This window comes from Astatotilapia calliptera, chromosome 17, assembly GCF_964374335.1.
Source record: "Astatotilapia calliptera chromosome 17, fAstCal68.1, whole genome shotgun sequence".
In the NCBI taxonomy this organism is placed as follows: Eukaryota; Metazoa; Chordata; class Actinopteri; order Cichliformes; family Cichlidae; genus Astatotilapia; species Astatotilapia calliptera.
The window spans coordinates 5206929-5225170 of record NC_137438.1 but is presented as its reverse complement, the minus strand read 5'-3'; the positions used below and the strand labels follow the sequence as shown (position 1 = coordinate 5225170).

At 39.5% G+C, this 18242-nt stretch overlaps 1 protein-coding gene across 1 annotated transcript in view; it reads right to left on the bottom strand.

The window, feature by feature from the left end:
- The window catches only part of ntf3 (neurotrophin 3), a 39004-nt gene extending 24257 nt beyond the window's left edge, over positions 1–14747 (bottom strand). The window contains exon 1 of the mRNA XM_026147352.2: positions 14600–14747. Within this exon, the coding sequence (XP_026003137.1) occupies positions 14600–14617 (18 nt within the window). The 5' untranslated portion in view covers positions 14618–14747. The remainder of the gene's footprint in view (positions 1–14599) is intronic.
- Positions 14748–18242: the final 3495 nt, after the last annotated feature.

Here is an 18242-nt window from a genome sequence, read left to right as displayed (position 1 = left end):
ATCTATGTCTGCTGTTTTCTTACTTTTACATATGGCTGTCGATTGAGCTTGATGCCTTCAACCTCTCTCTGTTCTGTCTCTTCTGGTCATACTGTGATTTTCTAATTCCCATCTTTTTGTCCACTTGTTTCAAAGACGTAAAAGGCACAACTATCAGTCTTTAACTTTAAGTGACATCACAGTTTTAAAATCATCTCCTTTTTTTCCTCCTTTTCACCATGTGAGTCGGATTAGTGTTGCCAAGTCAGATTACGATTTGCATCTATACTTCTCTCCCTTTTGTGTAATTATCATTAAGTAGCTCTCAGACCATGATAAATTGGACAGACGACAATCAGATAAGTCATTAAGGCAGTGTGTCACATTCGGCGCACATGATCGGCCTTCCTCTTGGTGAGCTGTTCTAAATTTCTTCAAGCATGCCAGCAAAATCAACAACAAACTGACAAAAGCCATGGTAAGTTTAGTCACAATAGAACCTGCTTTGCTGTTTTGTTCTCGCAGGCACTATTTGTCATCTGACTTGAGATCCAAATAGGAGTGTTTTGCTGGCTGTGTGTCCCGTGGTTAAAGGAAAATTGGCAGGAGTTAAAGCCAGACTGATAACTAAATTGATAACTGTGTTTTACAGTCATTAGTTTTTGCCCTATTTCTTTGAAAGACCAATGCAGGCTTGTGTGAATGTGTTTATTGATTTGCTAGACGTGATCCAAGGCTATGTAACTTCTGAGGAAATAAATGCCACAGATGACACATTTCTCTCAGACTCACTAGTTTTGTGTACAGATTACAGAGTTCTGATTAAACTTTGGTAAATGTAAAGTTAAGGGTTTGAATGCTGTCATTAGAGGTCATCGTAAGTATAGTCATTCATCATGTGTTTGTTCCACCCTGGGTGCTGGTGCTTATTCTGCTGTCAGGCACTTTGAACACAAGCATTCCTAAACCCCTTTACAAAAAACAGAAAAAATCATTTTATTTGTATTCCAAGAGGTTACAGTTTCCAACAAAGTAATATTAGCTCAAAGGATTTGAAATGTTAAAGACACATGCCTAATTATTCTTGCCCAAATAAGACTGCCGTTGTTCTTGGACAGCAGAAACCACCACATACTGAATTATTAACTACCTCCTGTCAGTATTTTGGCTGTGGATTTGGTGTGGTTTGGCAAACTAACCGGACTGTAGAATTTCTAATTGCTCATCGCGTTATTTTCTTTCTTTATTTTTGAATTCTTTCATTCTGCCAAAAAAATTGTGCTGAATGAAAAGTGCTGATGAGCTGAAACCTGACACACAACCTGAACACCACTAAGAATGGCAAAGCAGTTGCCTAAATGTGGTTTAGGGAAAAAAGTCACATTTACATGCAATGTAAACGTATTCTGCAAACCATGTGGTTTTTGGTGAATGCGAAAAAAATTCTAACCTTGGTCTCCTCAACCTGTTTGTATTCCCAAGTCACCACATATGGATGCTTCTTCAGGACTCCTGAGTGTCACATTGCAACACACTTCGTAACCCGTTAGGATAATTTTTCAATATAGCGGTATTCTGATAGCACCAATAGGAGTAGATAAGCATTTGAAACAGATGCCTTGAGCAGTCAAAAGTACTCTCTTGGTGCCATTACCACTTCGGGACTGTTATCAGTGCTTACTGAGGATGTGTAAGTGAAATGTATTTTTACATAAATCAAACCACATAATTTAATTCAGAAACCTAACTGAGAGCAACAGAAAAGATGAAGTAAAGCAAAACAGAAAAATGAATGTTTAAAAAAGAAACTTCTGACAGTGACTTTGCTGTGAATGTTTCTTTAAAACAGAATCATTATCCGTTGGTGTCCAATTACGATATGACCAGAACACCAAACAACACCTTGTGCCAATGACATTTGATAAAATGATAGTGTTTGATGCTCTGGATATATAACACACACTCAGACTACCCACTGAAATATTCAGCTCGGTAGGAAAATTCATTGACAACAACAGTAATAACTTATTTTTAGAAATGTTACAGTGGAAATTTTCATCATTTGCTTGTTCCAGTTAATTGTTTTAATACAAAACATTTCAAACACTATATATATTTTTAAAAAACTATCAGATTTATGTAAAATAAGAGTAAGCCTTACTCATTTTTCTCTTCTCTCTTGGTCTGAGCTGATTGAATTTTGCATGCTGCCAAATCTAACACATTCTACCTTGTGGTTCTGTCACATTAGTTATCACGTTCCAAATGCAAATAACTGAGATAAACTACATTTTTGTAAGCACAATGGTAATACTGTACCAGGGGGAAAACACTGCTGCTGCCAACTGATTTTTGGTGTGATTCTTGCAAGAGGAAACCACTGGGGCAGAAAGATGAAGCCAGTGTAGAAGTGCCAAAAAGACAAACAAGCTGCATTTCCTTCAGAGATTACGGGAACCTGGTTTCAAAAGTGAGTTACTCACCATTTATTTGCATTAATTCTCATCTTAGCAGTGTTAGAAAGCACGTTTACCGCATGGTCTTTGTGTGTGTGTGCGTGCATTTCACCCATGATGTTTATGGATGGAGCTTGCAAAAACCAGGCTTGGCTCATGTTAATCAGTGCTGGGATCATTGTTCAAAAAAAGTACTGTATTACACATTAGTAATGAGGCACATTAGTTAATTACTCTCCAGAGAAAATAATTTGTTACACTACTCGTTACACTGTTTTCTTGTTGTTCTGTACATTAGCCCAAAACACAGTATCTCATAATAACCAGTTAACAATATAACCCTGGGGCTACAATCCCACAAACCAACACTAATCCCTATCCTAATAAGGACACACATATGATCTTTCTTTTAGTTTTTACATATGAACAAGAACTTGATGACACAAAGCAAAGATGAAAACCAGCCCAAACAGAGTCTGCAAGCCTGACCACTGATCACTGCCTTTGTTACCTCTTCAGTTTAAGACTCACGCTTGTCTTTGGGCTAGATTAGCATTAGCATCCTGTCTGTACAGGTCTCAGCAAAGAGTTGAAGTTGCGTTAGCGGTATAATGACGCTGTTTCTGTCCTGGACACACTTTGCATTTGCCATCTGCTCTTAACCTTAATGTGTAATAAAAAATAAATGCAATGTCTATATCTCATCTCTAGAACGTGCTACAGTAATGTGTTACTTTGTAATGTGTTACACCCAACAGTGGTGTTTAAATGATAACTCCTGTCAAATATGGTCACATGCAAAAAGCATAGTGCCACTAATTGTACATGTTACTGGCATTAAGAAAAATAGTTTGAGAGTCATATAAAGACCTTTACACTCAGGGAAAACATTATGACAAATGACTGTTTTTTATCATTTGAAAGATTTGAGTCATTTGAATATCCCATGAAGTTTTTAATTTGCCTTCACACATCTATTGACTGCTGGGTTGCAGCACACCACATCACTTGCAACATGTTTCTCGAGGAAGTCAGGCATTGCCTAACCTCTGTTTTATCATTAGTTTTGCAATGCTTATTAGATGCAGGCAAATTAACCACTATTGTCCTTCCACATGCTTGCAGCAAGAAGTCATGATATTAGATACCAAATGATATACGGTATATCAGCTGGGCTGTCTTTCCCTTTGGTTTTACTAAACCCAAAAACTGAAATGAGTAAGTGCAACGCCTTTAATGTGTTTATCTTTCATTATCCAGACATAACTCAGACTGTTCATGTTTAAATGTGAAAAAAGGAATAGTATTGCAGAATCAGTTCAGGTCATGTTGTGTTTCAGATCTTAAACTGAAACAACTGAAAAGTGAAGTAGCTTGTAAAATCACTAAATGGTCTCGGAATAGAAATACAAGTGAGATTAAAGGCCTCAAATACTTGCAGCAGATATAGTGCAGATTACAGATTAAGCATCCAGTCAGTCTTGAAAAGGAACACAGGACCAGGGTTGGGAAGGTTACTTTTAAAATGTATTCCACTACCGATTACAGAATACATGCCCCAAAATGTATTTTGTAACGTATTCCATTACTTTACTCAATGAGAGTAACGTATTCTGAATACTTTGGATTACTTAATATACACTCAACAAAAATATAAACGCAACACCTTTGTTACTGCTCCCATTCCCCATGGGATGGACGTAGAGACCTAAAATTCATTCCAGATACACAATATAACCATCCCTCCCAAACAGTGGTCACAAATCAGTCCAAATGTGTGGTAGTGGGCACATCTGCTATATTGAGATAATCCATCCCACCTCACAGGTGTGCCACATCAGGATGCTGATCTGACATCATGAGTAGTGCACAGGTGTACCTCAGACTGCCCACAACAAAAGGCCACCCTGGAATGTGCAGTTTTTTGCGCTATTGGGGGTCTGGGGACCCAGAACTGGTCAGTATCTGGTGTGACCACCATTTGCCTCATGCAGTGCAACACATCGTCGCATGGAGTCTATCAGATTATCAATTGTGGCCTGTGGAATGTTGGTCCACTCCACTTCAATGGCTGTGCGAGGTTGTTGGATATTCGTGGGAACTGGTACACGCTGTCGTATACGCTGGTCAAGCACATCCCGAACATGCTCAATGGGTGACATGTCCGGTGAGTATGCTGGCCATGCAAGAACTGGGAGCTGCCAACTCAGCTGCCAACTGCCCTGAACAATGTGAACCATGATTCATCCGTGAAGCGCACACCTCTCCAACGTGCCAGACGCCATCGAATGTGAGCATTTGCCCACACAAGTCTGTTACGGCGACGAGCTGGAGTCAGGTCAAGACCCCGATGAGGACGACGGGCATGCAGTTGAGCGTCCCTGAGACGGTTTCTGACAGTTTGTGCAGAAATTGTTTGGTTGTGCAAACCAATTGTTCCAGCAGCTGTCTGGGTGGCTGGTCTCAGACGATCTTGGAGGTGAACCTGCTGGATGTGGAGGTCCTGGGCTGGTGTGGTTACACGAGGTCTGCGGTTGTGAGGCCAGTTGGATGTGCTGCCATATTCTCTGAAACGCCTGTGGAGACGGCTTATGGTTGAGAAATGAACATTCAATGCACGGGCGACAGATCTGGTTGACATTCCTGCTGTCAGCATGCCAATTGCACGCTCCCTCATTGCTTGTGGCATCTGTGGCATTTTGCTGTGAGACAAAACTGCACATTCCAGGGTGGCCTTTTGTTGTGGGCAGTCTGAGGTACACCTGTGCACTACTCATGATGTCAGATCAGCATCCTGATGTGGCACACCTGTGAGGTGGGATGGATTATCTCAATATAGCAGATGTGCCCACTACCACACATTTGGACTGATTTGTGACCACTGTTTGGGAGGGATGGTTATATTGTGTATCTGGAATGAATTTTAGGTCTCTACGTCCATCCCATGGGGAATGGGAGCAGTAACAAAAGTGTTGCGTTTATATTTTTGTTGAGTGTATTATCATGCTTTTTACAACTACATGAATGTACTATTGCTGTGTGATTTATTACTATTACTAAAGGTTACTTGCCATACCAATACCAACTAGATGTTTAAATTTTAATATAAATGAGTAACAGTAGTGTGGACATTAGGTAAGGCTGCACTTTTTGCAGCGATCTCCTATAGAAAACTATTCCGTGCGTATATAAAGGGACCTCTGGCTAATACGTCGGGTTCGTGTCGGGCTCATAGCCGAAAACTAGCTTTACTTTGTTGTCTGGGTCAACTTTTCTAATGAGAGACAGAGAGAGGGATTGAAAGGCTGCTTCAACGGAACTTTTTGTTTCGGAGGAAAACACAAACACAGCGTAAAGTTGAGTCTTAATAGCTCACTTACAACTGGGCTCATCAGGCACTCTTTTTGGCTGCAGTGGTTATTATTATATTTACATGCTTCCACCTCCTGTTTCTGTTACATGTATTCTGTTACTCCCCAATACTGCACAGGACTCTCAGGAAATAAACTTACTGTCAGGCAAACCACCAGGCAAAGCACAGACGAAGAGTGAGTCACCTTTATAGCATGCAAAGCCTGTGCAACTAGTACTAGAATTATGACTACATTGGACCATAAGAGGCCAGCCATCAGTGGAAGTAATACGGTGGAAGACAAGGGTATGGAAGCTGGTTTCATTCTGATTTAATACACACTGCACCATAGTTCCAAGCTCCGTATATTTCATAAATATTTAATGCAGATTTTTGAAGAATAGTCCAATTGTAGCGTCCTTGTCTACCCATATGGAAAAGATATATATAAATCTTATAAAGTTTGTATCTGTCTTGTGTGAAACTTGTATGAAAAGCATATAAGAGTGAAAACAGATATAAGATGCCTTGAAAAATTATATAATGAAACTTGTATGTTTTGGATACTTACTAAAACAATGTATGAAAGTAATGAGAAAGTGGCCACTTTCATGAGTAAATCATGTAAGCCTTATATGATTTACTCATGAAAGTGGCCACTTTCATGAGTAATCACATATAAGTTTTTACTATTTCTTTTCCATATGGGTAGTGATAGGGTTAGCGTGCATTGCTCTCATGTTTCCAACTGCCACATAAACACATCATTCAAACAGCCTTTCCAGTGCATTACCACCCCACATTTATACAAGCCTCCTTTCACTTAAAGTGTTCTTTGATTATTGTTACTTCACTCAGATGTTTGAATGATGGATTTAATGCTACACAAATATGAACCTACTGACCAGTTATACTGGGGAGTCAAACATAATGTGTGTGGTAAACCCAAGTCATAAATCCAAGCTTCTTCTTCTCGCTCATTCATCATAACTCAGTCAAATCTTGACACACAGACAGGAAACACATCGCATTCAGTGTGAGTTATAGTTTGCATCAAAAATGCACTTCACTTGGAAATCACAGAAACAAAACATAGTTCAGTACTTGGCTGAGAATGATTATGCTTTTGTTTTTTCTTCCCTATCAAGTAATCAAATCATAGTTGCCTGTACATTCAGGAGTACCCTGTAAACAGGAACTTGAATTGCTAATTTAGCATACAGTCAGAAATGTATCCACAGGGTGTGTTTGCCCCCAGCCAATGTCACTAATGCAACAGAGAGATCAGTAAAATCAGTCCTTTATTCCTGAGTGATAAAAGCATGGATAGGCCAACAATGGAATCCAGGGACGGCTGAAGAATGCTGAAAAATGAAGCCACTGTGGAAGTGGTAAAAACTCCAGTTCCTCTTGAGCCACTTGAGACAGTATTCATTTTCAGCCTCTATGAACAGCTTCACTTTAACTCTGAGGAAGTTGGATGTTTTTAAGTCATCCACCTAGATTACTGAGTTAGAGGTGTGGCCAAACTGATTATGGGAGTCCTGTCACAGGCAGCTGGAAGCCAGGCCAACGTCTGCTAGGCCTCAGACATTGAATTAGACCTCTTCACTAATTGTTCGTAGTGTTGATACCTTCAGGAGCATTTTAATGGGTTATTTGACTAACATTAAGGCTTACTGTTTTGGTATAGACCACCACAGAATTCTGTGCATACATTTTGCTGACTTAATTTCTACCTTTTTGTTCGTCTGTTACTTAGTTTTAGCTTAAATGTGACAAAACCCATATTATGTCATACACTAATGATGGCTACCTAGAATTTAAAAAAAAGAAAAGAAAGAAAGATGGCAAAACATGTTAGTGTTAGTGCCAATGTGTTTCACACCACTGGAAACATTTCTTTGATGATTACCCCAAATTTGGGGTTTCTGGGCTTTGAGATAAACATTAGTTGGGATTAGTATTATGTTTGGTTTAGAATTAAACCATATGAGGGGACATGTATAGGGAACTGAGTTTGTGTACAATGACTATGAGTCTGTGTTAAAAACACCAGGCAGCAGGTTTCTCCCCGAGGCCACCTGAACAACTGCCAGCTCAAATATCAAAGGTGGCCACATCAGTCCTCACAGACGTCACCTATAGGCATTTCATTCTATACGGAGAAAAAGAAGATTGCGCATCATCTTAGACACATTGGACATGTGTGCTTTTTTTTCATTTTTTCAATGAAACATTAAAGTTGAGTGGGATCCCACTGCTGCTAAAAAGTAGAGAAAAACACAAAACTCTTCCTCCAAGGGAGTCATTTTTCATGGAAGTGACGTTAAGAAATGAAAGACAACATAATCTGTAGTAAAAGCAGCACCTCCATGTCATGTCTTGGCAAATCAAATAATGACTGTTAATTTAGCAGATGTGAGAAGCACCATAGATTACGCATGGGCCACTTGGGTGCTATAAATCTCTGCTGAAACTGACAGATTGGAAGAGAATGTGACCTGACTTTGCCTGCAGTTTTATAGTTTTAGCGGGGAAACCATAATCATCTTAATGGTGAAAGACCCCAGATCTTAATCTGATATAACAACTAAATGAAATCAGGTTGCAAATTGGATTAGTGTGACCAAAAATAATGAAAACGTGTACATAATCTTTTTAGACACCATCTGACCGTCAGACTCCTTTTGACGAAGGGAATAGTCGAGTAGCTAAATACAAAAGATATGGAATATAGCATAGAATTGTTATTGTTAGTTTAGTTCATTTTTTTTTTGTCTTATTTATTTATTTTGACCCTGTGAGATAAACAACACAGACAAATGGTTTCATAAAACAATCTGGCATTTAAAAAAAGTCACTGGTTAACTAATGGTTGTGTTTTGTAGCCAGGCTTGTCTGTGGTTGCCCCTCAATCCGACCCCTGCATCCCCTATTGAGTACTTTTACTACAGATGCCGATATATCTGTGCTCCTGGTAAATCTAAGATATTCAGCAGAGCATATCTCCACATGATATGAATTTTTACTTGAAAAGCTCATAATCTTTTCTGTTTAATAAGGAACACTAAAAGTTAAACAAAAATTAAAAAAATATGGATGCAAATGTTACCTCTCAGTGCTGACTAGGGTGACCTGATGTCCCTCTTTATGTGGGACTATACGGCCTTTTGCCCCTGTCCCACAAACTGAGTCGATGTCCCACATTTTGACTGGCTCTGTGTGATGTGCGTCTGCACAGTTTAGTTCTATTTTTATTTCTAAGTTAGATAAGAAAATTTCAGACTACCTCCCAGCATTAGTAACAGGCCCCACATTGTTCCACAGAAACAGTTTTTGGCCCACATTTGTTTTTTGGGGATCTAGTCACCCTGGTGCTGGCATTGACCTCCAGAGAGGAGCTAAGCTATATTAGCTAAGATTGTGTATCAGATTTATGTCTCAAATTTGCATAGCCAGAAATAAATAAACAAGTTAAATAATTCGCCTTGCAAGTCCAACGGGAAGCAGTCGTTGTGATTAGTTACCTACTTCCCATAAATGTTCTGTGTGCAAGGTCAGATTAGGAGCGTTAGGAGATGTTTGAAAGGATTTCATTTAGTGCTTTCAGTCAGCCACAGTCTCTAAATTTAGTGACAAAAAAGTGAGGTATTTAGGTACTTCTGCTACTGTTTTAACTCCATTAAATAGATATTAATTTGTTCTGGAAAAACTGACATTTTGAAAGGTCATAAGACAGCAAAGCCGAATACTGGCTCTCTTATGTTTAGCCAGGCAGGTTTTATGTATATACATAAATAACCACTTAAAAAGCTTTTTATGGGAATTCATCACAGAGTTTCCCTCTTAATTTGGAATAGTGTGAGTGGAAAGAAAACTGTCTGGGAAGGAGACGTAAAGAGTGAAGAATGAAGGACATAACGATCTAGACAGTGGAGGTGAGGGAGATAAAGAAAATCGTTGAGACAGGGAGGAAGATTACCGTCTCAAAACTAACAGAAAGAGGACAGCTGGACTGTCATATGACTGCACTGCAAGGAAGGCCAAGCCTCACCTTGAAACCTCATGATCTCTATCTACTCTGACTCTCTGGGAATTGTGGGAATTACCGTTAAAGAAAATGAAGAAAAAAAATAGACAAGCAAACAGAATTGTGCTAATGAGGATTTCCATTTAGAGCCTTTTATATCACAGCAAGACTCAAGGTTACAGGTCAAAGTAATGAACATCTTAAATGAATTGTGGAGGATGTATACGTGCATGCGTCTGCAACTCCCCTGCTTTGTGTCGTTTCTGTTCTACAGAGCAGAGCTGCCTAATCCCCATCCTTACAGTATGTTTTGCTCTAACTAGTCATAAAAATGTGCAGCGTAAACACTCTGCTAAATGTGTAAACCATGTCAGAGCAGGCGAGGCTGAGAATCTGTGACCATAGGATGAAAGAATCAGCTTGGTCCACACCAAAGACCAAGGGAAGACAGGAGGGAAATTAAAGATCGTGGTAAACCCACTAATACTTTGCTTTCCTCACCCTTTTGGTATTAAGACTGCTCTTGATTCATTTGCTTGACATTTAGGCTTTAACTGCATGTTGATGGGTCTTCGCTGACCAGAAATCTTTTAAGAAAAGTGCTTGAAGTCTCGAGTACTTGACTTTAATTACAAAACACTCAAAAAGCATCTCAAACCAAACATAGTCGAGGGCTTTTGGGGATGTCGGCATTATAGATGGACCTCTGGGACCAGAAAAGTTACTACTGGTCCTTGTGAAGGTGACATTTCTTCACTTTCACTTCTCCAACTATTTTATGGAATAGTAATGCTAGATTGAACATGTTCTGCCAACTTTCTGTTTAATCCAAGTCCATAATACTGCATTAAAGTTTCAATGGTTGACCAAAAATGTAGAAAAGATGATTGCAGAACACGATGTAATGAAAATAAATGAGAAATTAAATTCATAATTTCTGAATATTTTTCATTTGTTTTAATTTGCAGCTTCTTGTTGCATCTTTTTTTATTTTGAAAGTTTAATTTACAAACAGTAACAGGCTCAAACAGACCAAACAGAACCTTTTCAGATGTTTTTTTTTTTAGTACAGAACCAGAAACTGGAAAACACGGTCAGAAACCTGAGCAAGGACTTTGCATGATTTTTTGTGACTTTATTTGTTGTTTCAACTATCGGATTTAGGGGTCTGCCTTATTTGGAATTTATTTCAATTAATAATTAACTTGTAAAATGCAGTTGCTGAACAGCTCCATAAGGTGGTGCCATTTTCCTATTTGCGTTTGAGTTTGAGTTTTTAGTTGTACACAGACACTGACGAAGCGTATGTCGTAATGGCCTCCTATTGTGTGGTAGAAGTTGAGTACTGGAGAACAAAGCGCTAGTGTAGAAATCTCCATTTCCATAATCCCACAAAGTTCTAAGATAGGAAGCTGTCCCATGCTAGATAAGCTAGCCGACTTTTGCTAGTTTTTCCACAGGCACCATCGCATATTACAGGCTTTGTACCCTCATGATTTAATTGTTTAATTGTTTTTCCCCCTCAGTGTGGGAGGTTGTGCTGCACACATAAATGCCTTTGTGAATATATTGGTAATTAGCACATTTTCCAATGCTAGATATCAGAAAAGTGGCGTATCCGAGTACAGAAGCAGATACCTGTTGATATTCCTTTTTGGTCATCTATGTCCCACTAGTGGGACCCACAGTTTAAAAACCACTGCTTTAAACTAACTAACTTCACAACAAGAATATTTGAACATTAAGGCATTTTGGCTTCTGTGCTCTCAGCCAGAGCACTCAGCTCACATGTGAACGTACTGAAAAGAAACATGATGAATATAATGATTTTTTTTTTCCTGCTGCCCATCACCCTTTGTGAATTTTGCATGGACCTTAAGCTGAGTACGAGCAGTAGGCCCATCCTGAAAGAATACCCTCATCACTGTTAGTTAATAATAACTGAATTAAAACAAGTTTATTTCAGGAAAATATACCAAATGAGCACACTATACATGTTTTTAAATAATTTGTTTTTTAGCCAAAGTATGTTAATAGCACAGGACTTGTCGGTAGGGATTTCTGCATAACTCTAAATGAATTTGAAATTTGTTACAGCCACAAAAAGCTGAGAATGGGATCCAAGATTGATTCTCTGGGTTTGTCCCACTAAATATATCCCAACACTGATTCTGTAAAAGCCTGCTTGCATTTAAAAGATAATGTACTACTTTCATTTCCATGGTAAAAGTTGTTAACCCTCTCAAGGCAGGCGTTGTCGATTTGCAAGAGTTAAAAACTAACAACCCCACATACATATTTTATGAGTGTTTTTTTACTCAGAAGTACCACTGCAGGACTTGGTTGTGCATTAGCAACAAAAAGTTTAATTTGAGCCTGAGAGGGTTGCATTTTTTGATATATACATTTTCGCTTTATCCTTCCCTCATACATCTGTTGGATTTTTTGTTTTCTGTGATCTAATAAAACTAATTTGCCATTTTTGGAAAGATTTAATTGTACAGTTTCTGGATATGTAGAAAAATGTCAGTTGTAAAGTGAATTATACATAATCCTGCAACACAAGGAGAGGTGAAAAAACATCACATGTTGAGGGGAACAGATTTCCAGAAGAAGAAGGGGGTTCGGGGACACTACAGCTTCTGGTCAGTCCATCTGGAAATGTCACAAAACATCTGTGATGGGATAACACTGGTGACCCACCCAGACTGCCTTTTCCTGGCTGATGCTCCAATCCAACTCCATTGGTCAACAAGAGACCAATTAAACAGAACAGTGATTTCATCTGTTTCTTTATTTAAGTTTCTATCTGGTGAGGAAAAATGTACTAAGCACACTTTTTGGTGTTGTATAGTTACAGTCGCACATTTTTACACCTCCAAACTTCTTGGCACGATCTCTGCCATTTTCACTCTGCACATTCGTTAAAGTTGATTTTATGCCTCATTACGTTTGTTTCTGTTGAAATAAGCTCGCTCTGATTTTGATCTTTGGTTGTTGTGTTTTTGGCGGCAGTCCTTTGATAGCTGCGCATTCATAATTTCCCGACATGTTTTCTCAAGCTACTCTTGGAATTTAAACCAAGGTGATTTAAAAGAAAAACTGCCACAAGAAATGAAAGTAGAACAAAAACTATACAAACAAGTTATGAGATGAGATGCATAAACAAGAGAAAAAAGTTAAACTATCCACAATAAAAGTATAGTGTTTTTAACCATATCTACTGTACTTCATGTTCTTACACTGAGCACCGCCCCTACGCTGTTCACAACCCTAACTCCTTATTTTTTCTCCATTCTTCCTGCAGTAAAGCACAAAATGAACGCTGTTAAACTGCAGCTGCATGGCATGCCCGCACGCAACAGCTCACAGCTGGAGCAGCAGCTTCTCTCAGGATTCCTGGGAGGCCATCATTGACTCAAGTGCCCATAAAGTTACGGAATTGAGCCGGTGTCTCCCTCTCTCGCCTCCTTCCATGTGTCCTAATTTCCCAGTCCTGCTGTGTGTCTGGATGTCAGGAAAGGCTCAAATCCGCCACCGCAACAGCTGCTCCGGCGGCCTCTTGGCGTGCATACACACTTCGACGCACGCACGTACTCAGAAAAGTGTACGAGAAGCAGCAGCAGGGACTCATCCACCAAAAAGGCTGAATACGCCCACAGATGCGCGCCATTACACAAAGCTGCCCAGACCACAGATCCTACAATACACGCGCCTCATCGGGCCATCATGTTAGTCCACGCACCCGCTAACAGCATCAGTATTTCTGGGAGGATTATGCGACTCATTTAACACCTGCCAACAGTGAAATCTGAAGTCTGAGGTGGTTTGATGGAAGGGAACAAGGTTATACAATGTACCCACGTGCACCTACTCCAACCCCAATTCAAATATTTTAAGTATGTTTTCACATTCATTTTAAACGAGTTGGGAATGTTTCTTGCATGCGCATTTTTAACAAAATACTAATTTAAAGTACTGAAGTTCAGTACGTATGAAGATTCTGGAGAGGGTATCTTTGCGCCCGGAGAGCTCTCACTTTTTCTTTTCTTTTTTTTTTCTTCTTAGGTCTAACAGGTTTTAGTCTGCATGCGTATACAAACAACGGGCACGCACACACACGGAACGAGCAACAAGCAAAGAGGGAGAGCAGTGCGCACAGGCCACCTTTATTGTAGGAGTCATCCGTGACACATCAACTTTCACAGCCACTAACCGCGATCTGAGGAGCAATTAGCGCGTGGGTAATCCAGAGGCACATCGTTCTCGTGCGCATTCGGCCAGATCCGCTGGTAAAACTCCCGCGTGTGACTAAACAACAGGAGTTCCAAACATTTGTATGCGTAAACCAACTTTGTAAATAGCCAACCTTCAAGTCTACCTGTTCCAAACTCCGAGGAAAACGTGCAACATACGTTACTTTGTCCATTCTGGGTAGTTTCCCTTTTTACTTGGTTTTACTGACCAAAGTTTAAAGTTAGAAGGTGAAATAGTCGGTGAACACAAAATAACACAGTTTTTTTTAAACTAAATACGAAATCTTCAGCACATATTTAGACGCGATTCTCTACCAAATTCAGGATTTCTGAAACTTTTTAAAGCCATTTGTACAAGTTGTAAATCCAGCAGCTCTGAGCATCTGAGTCTGTTACCATCGTTTAAATAATGTTGAGCAAGTCGCACACTTTGGCTTATACCTGGTGTCAAAGAACCAAAGAGTTTTGCAGCGACAAAAATACTCCACTAAGTTCCCAGTTAAATGAAATCAGTTGTTCCTACCGTAATAAAGGTAACCATAGCATCGGCGGGTTAGTATCCAACAGAGTCGACATGAAGGTGATTAATTTTTACACTGAATCCTTCGGCGAAAACTTCCCACTTTGTGAGGGCTGCCGCTTGTCTGTGCGCCACACTAGTTCTGTGTGGACAAGATCAGGGTGTGCGTAATGCTCTCTCTCTCTCTCTCTCTCTCTCTCTCTCTCTCTCACACACACACACACACACACACACACACAAACACACACACACACACACACACACACACACACACACACACACACACACACACACACACACACACACACACACACAAAAACACACTCACACTCGCTCTCTCTCCCTCTCTCTCTCTCTCACACACTCTCTCTCTCTCTCTCTCTCTCTCTCTCTCTCTCTCTCTCTCTCTCTGGACAACATAATCTACGCCGCTCTTTCTGTTACAGGACAGATGGCTCTTGGCGCATGCAGCAGCAAAGAGCAAAGACCTGCATGCATGCATGCGGGCACTGTCTGTCAGCGAAGCAAGCCTACTGACATGAATTAGGACACAGAATTAGGAGCGTGTGAGTGTGTGCGTGCCGCGCGTGTGATTAATGCTCTCTTTCAGTTTGTCTGTATGTAGTTCTGGCTTTTATTGGTCAAATTCTTCAAAGCCTAAAACTAAGATTAAACTGCAGTCTGAGTAACAGTACAAGTTTTAGACAGAAAATTTCATTCAGATTGTTTTATAGTCTATAAAAACTGGTAAATCATTGTAATTTGGGAAACATTAGTGTGTCAAACTTTTATTTGCAAGTTCCTAAAAAAATCTGACTCAGCTTCTTGTAAGAGTCAGTTTCAAGCACTTTATTTAATTCTAAAACACATCAGACTTTGCTAAAGAGGACAAAGTCCTGTTAGTCCTCACAGGAGAATTATTGTTGGCCGCCTGTCCAAGGTGTACCCCGCTTCTCATCCTGTGGCAGCTGGGATAGGCTCCTGACACCATGGATAACGATATCGGGACACAATGCTTAATCTTGAAATTCTGGTGTTTTCAGTACCACTGCCACAGATTTATGAAATAAATCACCAGAGCTGCCAGTTTAGCTTACTGGCTTAGCATCACTCATATGTCCTGTGGCTAAAATGCAGTTTGAAGTTGACCTGTGGGCCTTCGCTGTGTGTTCTCCTGCTCTTTCTCCCCCTCTTTTCTCCACTGCTGACCTATCAAATAAAGGCAACAAGCCTATAAGTAAATCTAAAAAAAGAAATCACCAAACATCTAGCCATGAAGTCTGCCTTTACAAACATTTCTAAAGAAACAAATGGGCCATTCTACAGAGCTCACTGAATTTGAGCGTGGTACAGCATTAGCGTGCCAGCTCTATAACAAGTCAGTTTCTTCCCTCGTAGATATAAAATGATCAACTGTAAGTGCTATTATTTCAAAGTGGAACCTTTTGGAACCACAGGAGCTCACCCACGAAGTGGCAGACCACTAACTTTAATTGTTATGTTGTACAGCACTTTGGTCAACGCTCTGTTGTTATTAAATGTGCTTTATAAATGAATAAAATGAAATGAAATACCAAGTTACAGAGTGCTGTAGCACACACACCAAACCGCCAAACATCAATTCAAAAACTGTGTGCCAGGAGCTTCATTGATGGCACTGTTGAACAGCTGCTGTAGGTGTGATGTGTCGGTGGCCCAGTAGTTTTGTTCATATACTGCACATATTATTGTTATATCATTGTCATGTTTACCTTGAGTGAACACGGTATAATATTATCAGTATAATATGATAACTTTCAGCATTTTTGCTATGCATTTGTAGAGATCAGCATAATGTAAATAAAAAATAATTCTTAAATGAGGAAAATAATAAAACTCAGAGTTGGATTAGGCCTTGGCTATCTCCTAGCTTCAGTGTCTGTAGGATAAGGCATTCTACTTAAAGGCTTGTTGTAGTTTCTGTGTCCACCAGTCTACTACAAAGTTACTCAAACTTGCACCTGCATAGATTCAACCTCATTCGACAAGATGCTACCCTGCATTGCCAGCAATGACACCAAAGGATCTCAGTGGATGTTTGACTGTAACCAAATAGGCTGTAGACTACACTATTACTTTGTAATTTAATTCAACCAACCATTGACAATGCCCTGCCCCACCCAGTAACCGGTGCTATACCTGTTTTGCTCTCCATTTTGGCAAAGACGGATAATATCGCTCAAGATTATTTTAACCCCAGAACAGATAAATTATCTTCAGCTTTAGCCAGCAAGCTAACTAAGCGTAATTTTGTCTTCAAGGAGTTTGTGTACATCCTCCTCATCCTAAGGGACCAGACCAATAACATCGGGTTGTTTAGGAAATAATAATAACACATTAAAAAAACTAGGAGATGAATAGAAATGAATAAATAGAGATACATTACAGCATATTTAGTTATGGCGGCATCGCCACGTCACAGCAAAAAGGTCCATAGTTTTCAATCCAGTCTGAGGCCTTTCTGTAGCTTACAGGTTCTCTCCGGGTACTCCAACTTTATTCCACCACACTGTTAAAAAAAACGGTAATATTCCGGCAGCTGGGGCGCCAAAATACGACCGTAAAATAACAGAAAATAACTGTCCCATAAAAATACGGTTATTTTCAGTAATGAAAATAGAGTTTGTTGCGCTAATTTTACATGGGATTCTGCCTTTTCCAAGTGCTTTTAGACATTAAATTAGGAACATTTTAACGTGATCAAACAATGAAATTACCTATAAACAAGGTCAATGAATGTGGCAATATGAATCATAATACGTATATGTACAGAAATATACAGTTAACAGTTGGTTTAAATAATAATGGATTGCATGCCCTGGGACAGACTGACAGAGGTGAGGCTGCCATATCGCACCATCGGCCCCTCTGGCCATCACCAGTAGGTGAAGAGTCTTGACCACGGACACAATACCGAGAGTGTCAGAGCCGGGGATCGAACCGGCAACCTTCGGATCACAAGGGGAACTGCCAACTCTTGAGCCACGATCGCCCTAAATAGCAAAGATAATAATACTTATGTGACGTAACACAAGCTTATAGGAATGATGTTATATACTTTTCCATAGCATTACATTTGAATTCAACAGTTCAATCTTTCAAATAACGGACAAATATTTGTGAAATCATGATACATTTGTGAATGTATTTTAACAATCTAAAATGCATATGTACAGACAGATACATTTAATAATCATGAAAATTTTTTTATTACATTACAGTGATTTAACGTTAATCACAGTCTATTTACGTAACTTTAATGATATTCTAGAAGAACAGAACAAAACTGAAAAATGCACAGTAGAATATTTTTATATTAGGATTTTTTCCTACAGTACAGCCATACCTGCGACCTTGTGGTTGTTAGTTCACATTCACTGGCCGATGCTTAGCGTCATGTTATTATGTGTCCCAACATCCAATGGCATGTCACATTGTTTTCATGGCCACACCCTCACCCCAGGTGCAGAGGCCTATTTCTGTTCAGGAATGTTGTGAATACTTTGAGATTTATATTAATTGCAATTCCTACCTCTACATTTATTTTTTAAAATATATAATTAGCACAGCGTGTCCGTGCAATGTTTTATATGTTTTTTTTAGTTTT